The sequence below is a fragment of the Cyprinus carpio genome, chromosome B13, assembly GCF_018340385.1.
Source record: "Cyprinus carpio isolate SPL01 chromosome B13, ASM1834038v1, whole genome shotgun sequence".
Classification (NCBI taxonomy): domain Eukaryota; kingdom Metazoa; phylum Chordata; class Actinopteri; order Cypriniformes; family Cyprinidae; genus Cyprinus; species Cyprinus carpio.
In genome coordinates this window covers 20,513,474-20,520,480 of record NC_056609.1, presented here as the reverse complement: position 1 = coordinate 20,520,480, position 7,007 = coordinate 20,513,474, and the positions used below count along the sequence as shown (strand labels likewise).

General features: G+C 33.6%; 1 protein-coding gene across 1 annotated transcript; it reads left to right on the top strand.

The window, feature by feature from the left end:
- Positions 1-1,071: 1,071 nt before the first annotated feature.
- On the top strand, positions 1,072-5,260 carry tmem72 (transmembrane protein 72). Its single transcript, XM_019114157.2, has 5 exons — positions 1,072-1,443; positions 2,590-2,656; positions 4,030-4,101; positions 4,223-4,362; positions 4,662-5,260. Exons 1-5 carry the CDS (start codon positions 1,374-1,376, stop codon positions 5,048-5,050), a joined length of 738 nt encoding a protein of 245 aa, XP_018969702.1. The 5' UTR covers positions 1,072-1,373; the 3' UTR covers positions 5,051-5,260.
- Positions 5,261-7,007: the final 1,747 nt, after the last annotated feature.

The following is a 7,007-nucleotide window of genomic DNA, read 5'->3' as shown; positions in this document are numbered from 1 at the left end:
GCTTATTTATGAACATCCATTTTCTTAAAGGATGAGCTGGCCAGCAAGGTATTTAACCTCAGAGACTCTGCACAGAGGAAGTTATGATTTTGATTTTCTCTTTGATAGACCATGAATTTCTCTACAGTTGTGTTCAGTTATGCTGTAACGACTGTCAAGTGTATATGTATATGTGCATTCCATGATATGGTGCATTTTGGTGTCCTAAGACATGCATTTAAAGCATAAACACAAAACACATGACTTTTCACGTTATAGCTATATTAGATATTATGTTTAACAGAAAATAAATGTCATATTTTGACAATCTATTTGATTTGAATAAAATAAACAAATAAATAAATAATTTCCTAACTTAACCCTGTTTTCCAGTCTGCTCTTGATTTGTTTTTAATCATATATGTATTTTTAAGTCAATCAATTTAATTAGATGGACCCTTACTGTGTCATGCTGTCATGCGGGTGCATTGTGGTTCTAATCAATTGTGATCTGTTATGACTGAGAAAAGTCTGACCTTTGACACAAGTAACTAAAGACTGGAAGAGATGGTGTCTGTTCAGTGTGTCTGCTGGAGAATGATTAACATCTGTCTTGTGTCAGGATTGGACTATGAAAGTACTGCTGCTTTCTCCACCATTAATCATCTGGTTCAGGACAGGGCTTATCGAGTTGACGTTGGAGACCCACTCCATGTACATTTACTTTGTAAAAACACATCTGACCTTGGCCAAGGACATTTTTGATTAATTGGTTGATTGGCTGGAGGTAATTTAATTTGAATATGTCCCTCAGCAGCTGTAAAGGGATGGAGGGTGGAATACCTCCTCATGAAGGTCACACTGCTCATAACCTCTAAGCGTCCCGCAACAAGCTTGTGTGCAGAAGTGTGCAGTTATGTATGTGTATGTGTATGTGTATGTATGTGTGTGTGTGTGTGTGTGTGTGTGTGTGTGTGTGTGTGTGTGTGTGTGTGTGTGTGTGTGTGTGTGTGTGTGTGTGTGTGTGTGTGTGTGTGTATGTGTGAGTTTTCCCTCAGGAAACATGCCTTATTTGTGCTCTATGCTAGTGCCTAGTCAGGTAATCTTTAACTGTAAAGTTTTTTGTTGTTTGGTCCCCTCACCTTGAGTAGAGGTGGAATGCAGCAGGAACAAGCAGAGGGTGGTCAGTGTTTGGGTTTTAGTTTCTATGTTAGGCTGATTACTAGGGTGAAATCTGCACTGGGACACCCTCCTGTTTAGGCGAGGAGATTTCTAACCATGGTATACTGTCGTCCTTGCACAAAGTTTTGACTCGAAACTATTCATAAACTATCAATAGAGAACTTTAACAATCAACAAATGTTCTAAAGGAAAAAAAACTTTTGATTTTGGCCATGAAGACCTCAGCTTTGTGGGTTATAGTGGAATGTGCCAGCAGAGTTCTTGGCATCTCGACTGCTGCAGGTAGGACTGTGTCTTTGCTGTTCTTTTGTAGGCCATTGTTTCACTTAAAGTGCTATACATAACAAATATAAAAATATCTTTGATCAAGGAACATGCATTAGTAGTCATTGCAATGTTTTACCCTGTGACTGAAGTGTAGAATTCTAAAATGTGCATTTTGTGCTCATTACCCAACATAACCTGCTTTGAAATGAGGGAAATAAAGGCTGATTTGTTCAATTGTTTAGGTAATGACTCATTTAATTTGAAATAGAGCATAAATGTATATGCAAAATTTTTTTTTTAAAAATGCCATGAGTAGGGATGTATAAGGGAAATTCCTCCAAATGAAAAGTCCAACAAAAACCAAAACCATATTTAAATGTTACTACAACCAATCCAAAAAAAAAAAAAAAAAAAAAATAAAAAAAAACAAATACCAATAATAATAATAATAATAATAATAATAATAATAATAATAAAAGACTATTAGATCCTCATTAACCCACAATGCTTAGCTTGTGAAATGTTTTGGCTTGCTTTATTGTTAATGTTCTAGAAATTACAAGAAACGATTGATAAATAAATAAATCTAATGATAAATAAATAAATAAAATTTTCAAGTTTCAGATTAATATGAGTAAAATTAAATGGTGTTATTAAATGCATGATAAGAATACTAAGAGTAATACTTTTTAGTAATACAAAAAAAAATGCTTTTAAAGTATTTAATTCACAAATCTCAACTAAATGTTTCAAATGTGCTTATGGATTACCCCAATTTGCCATAGACTTTGCATTGCACAGGGAACTGCACAATTCTCTCATATTGAATAACATGTATTTTATTCAGTTATATTTATTTTTGGTTTGTACATTGTTGTTTTCAAAACCAGCACAACAATACTGACCTTTTGAATATATTATTTGCCCGGCAGTGGTGTGTGGCAAATCTGACATCTAGTGGCCACAATAAAAATTGCATTCCAAAGGTTTTGCCTGCTATTCAACTGTTAAAAATATATGGATATATTATATTTAAAACACAGTGATTATTATTTTTCAGTTAATTACACCATATGCTTCAGAATATTGATTTTTATTTCTATTGATTATGATTTCTGCAGGTTAAGTTTAATGTGAGCGCTGTGTGTTTGTTTCAATCAGTGCTTTGTGCAGTGGGTGTAGAGACTCAGAGACAGGGGGAGTTCAACAGCTTGGCCGTCTATCTCCTGTGAGTATCAAAATGGCCTGCTGTGGGAGGCGTAGCACCTTGTTATTCACTCTCAGACAAAGAAGGTACAAAAGCTGTCACTGGAAAAGCAAATTTTCAAAAGGTACACATTCGTACCTAGAGGGTGCATATTAGTACCTTAAAGGTACATATTAGTACCTAAAATGTATATATTATTACCTAAACAGTATAACACCTGAGAGGTATACATGTTAGTACCTTTTGAAAGTGTACCTCCCCAGTGACAGCTTTTTTTACTTTAATTTTTAAGAGTGTTCATATGAAAGTTCTCTGAGACATGCCTTCATGTCTGTTTTTTTTTTTTTTTAAATGTATTATAGTTATATATAACAAAAACATTTTTTTTTTTTTTTTGTTTTTTTTTAAGTTGTTTTTTTTTTTTTGTTTTTTTTAAGTTATTTTAGTACTTTGACTTAGAATATACATTTAAAGAGTTTTTCAGTTTCAAAGCATTTATTCTAAGTAACAGTGGCTTTTTTATGGCTTTAGTTTTAGTTAACAACAATGGTTCAGGCACTTTTAAAATTTAATTGTTAGAATCCACCTATTATGCACACGCAGTATTTGTATCTGGGTCAGTCCTAGTGTTGACTTTGGCCGGAGTTATCACTGCTTTTGACGCCACTCATAGGGTGGTGTAAACAACTGAACAGAATCATAAGTTAGTTACACAAGCAAACAGGCCACAGCTCATCACCCTTAGCAACATGTTTACTGAAGGCCATAGTCATTCCATTTCTAATTATAGCAGGCAAAACAGTAGCGCCTCTTGGGAATTACACACAGATGGTGGCAAATGGGCCTCTTGTCCCAGATTATCTGATCTTTCCGGGCTCAGTGCCAAACCAGAGAGGTTCTGCATGAACAGCGGGGAGATATTTCCATTGGGATTAAACATAAAGTGGCTGTTCACATGCATGAACACCACAATACCATAAACAGTCAGGAAGTTTATGATCAAGTTACCGTTAAATAATGAATATCTAATAAAAAGCAATGATTAAAGTCAACATTAGTCCATGTTCACAGTCCAGTTTACTTTATTGTGGTGAGAATTAGGATTTTAATTGAGAAAACTTGTAAATTGGGACATTTTATTCTCAGGACGTGATTAGACTGTGAAAAGTTACATTTGAATTGTTCATAATAAAACCAAGAACATGTATTAATAATGTAAACAGAGTACATTTTGATTTCGTTTTTATTTTAAAGTATGTTTTGGTATCTCTTATTGAACTATTTTTAACAAACAAAAATTTTTAAACTGTTGTTTGTTTTTTCTTAAAGTTATAAACTTTATAAACTATAAATTTTATAAACCACTGCTTTACTTCTGTTTGAATTCTCTACAGGTTCTCTTCGGTGGTGATCATGATTTTTGAAGTCGCCTATTTCATTGACACTCTGTTGGCAATGTGCCTTCCGTATGTTCAATCAAATTTTAAAAGAATCATGTACTTGTGCTTGTTATGTCATAATCTGTGGTATTATTGCAATTTTAATCAATGCATTATAATAATTCATATCTGTTTTTCTTGATTGGAGTTGTCCACCCACATGGAAGATTTTCATTCTTTGGAAGAAGATGGCCAATGTTGGGGGTTTTCAGAAGTTTCTATACTATACAATGATGTCTTTGATGTGTTTCCTGCATCCAGTGCTTGTATGGCATGCTGTAATACCAGGTGCTTGACTTTTTACATATATTTAAAAAGTAAATAAATACATAATACATTTAAAAAAATGATAAGCATTATTGTAAAACAATTTAAATAGGTAAATATCTGCTTATTTCTACCAGTGAATACACTAGCATATAAACAAACTTAAATCAATTCATTTGGACATTTTGGACTTCATTTGTGAGATCTATAAGAATTATTATTTTTAAAAGATTTTGATTAGGAGTCATATAGTCTGTAAAGATACCACCCCAGACATAAAGGTTAACATGAATTTAGAAACTTTCTCTGTTTCTTTGTAGGAATTATGCTGGTAGTGACTGGATTCTTTAACTTCATACTGAGCAAAAAGAAGAAGTCAGATCCGCCTAAAGAGTCCAGGTCATCGTATAGAGACCCGGCTCTGTCTTCTGTCTGTGTCACAGACAGGGAGGACACTGAACACACATTCTCTTTCTTCCACATCATTTCAGGCAAAAGAGCATCTTTTTTTCCTAGCAATAGCCGACTGCATGGCCCCACAGACAGGGCTCAGACAGCGAAGAATACCCAACGCAAGAACAGACAAACAGACACAAGAAATGTGCACTTCATTGAGAGTCTCAGACATAATGATGCTGAAATGGAAGAATACCATGAAGTGGAACCTGAGGAAACCACATCAGATAAAGCACCAATGATTAGACTGTAAACATATGAGATCATAGTGTTATAAATCATTTTATGCATGCAAGGTAAGAAGTTAAATACATCTACTCAAAATCTGGCCAATTATTCAAAGAATGAAAATTATTTTTCTTCATGTTCACTTATTTGTGTGATGGCAATGCTGAATTTTCAGCAGTTATTACTCCGGTCTTCAGTGTCACATGATCCTTCAGAAATCATTCTAATATGTGAACCTGGACCGCAAAACCAGTCATAAGGGTCAGTTTTTTGAAACTGAGATTTATGTGTCATCTGAAAGATACAACTATTTGAAAATCTGGAATCTAAAAGAGTGTAAAAAAAATCTAAATATAGAGAAAATCACCTTTAAAGTTGCCCAAATGAAGTTCTTAGCAATGCACATTACTAATCAAAAAATAAGTTTTGATTATCTGCATGGAACATGATCTTTACTTAATATCCTAATGATTTTTGGCATAAAAGAAAAATTTAGCATTTTGACCCATACAATGTATTGTTGGTTTTTGCTAGAAATATATCTGTGCTACTGGTTTTGTGGTCCATGGTCACATATGGTGAATTGCTCAAGTAACATTTATTATTATCAAATTTGAAACACTGAAAATGTTCTTCTGTGCATTTTTGTGGAAACCATGATTATTATTTTTTTTACATGACTAATGGATAATGTTTAAAAGAATAGCATTTATTTGAAATAAATATAATTATTATTTTTTTAAACAATATAAAAGGCTTTAATGTTACTTTTGGTAAATTTAATGCATCCTTGCTGAACAATGAAATTGTATATACAAAAATGATAAACAATCAGCAGCAGATCAAAAGCAAATACATAAAAAATACTGAGTAAAATTCTTTATGTAGTGACATCTAAATTAACTGGTTTTATTAAAGTGTAATGTAATATCACTGAATCAACCTGAATCTTTTATATATGTGCTCGCGGTCTTTAAAATCTTTTTCAAGATTGAGCTCCTGAAACAACCTTTAAACACTGTCAGCCAAAGAGTTGCTTTTTATTCCAGTCTGTAACCTTAAGGCCTGGATCTCCTGCATCTAGTCTCCATACGTCAATACAATTAAGAGATTCCATTCATCATACTGACCCAGACAAGAGGGTTTTCAGCCTAAACACTGGACAGCAACCCCCAGGCGTTATTCCTCTCCATTAACCTGTATGGATGGCTTCAACATCCTGAATAATTGAGTGTGCTGCATTCATGTGTGTTGTTCTTTGTGGAAAAATATTCAATTACACAGTAAATAAATACTTTGCACTTATGCTGTGGGTCTAATCAAATAGCTTCAGTGTTTTACTGGCATTTGCTAATGGAGAGTCGCACATGGACACTGTTCAAAAGAACTGGAGTGAAAAATCTATGAGCATCAGTGGGTCAGGCAATAATGCTTTCTGCACCAGTAAGGAGAATGCCAGATGCAAATAAACCCAGTAAATCATCATACAGCAAAGCTTCCTTGATCTTCTTTGGCTTCAAAATGCCCCTTAATACAGTAGCTCAAAATGATCTAATACAAAATGAAGACAATGGGGAATACCAATAGGCCCTTGTACTTGGATGATCTAAATATACCGTAGAATTCACAAAAGTCAAACTCTTTTTTTTGTTGTTTAAATGGATGTTTTTGGATCACTATTAAGTTGATTAATGTTCCCTTCAGTGCACGTTACTGTTCAATACTTACCATTTGTCTCCACACAGATGAATAGCAGAAGTGCAGTTTAACGTGTACTTCTGTGGGAAGTTAAGTTTATTCAATGTAAGGTTGAGAGTCATAATTTCCTGTCCATATTTAACATTATAATATTATCTTCTCTAAATTTAAGCCAATTCAAATGAAGTCGAAACAATGATATTTTAACACAAATCTGAGGTCATTCTACTTTCGGTTAGTTAATCTTATCCAAAAATAAAAGATCATATCATTACTCATGTTGT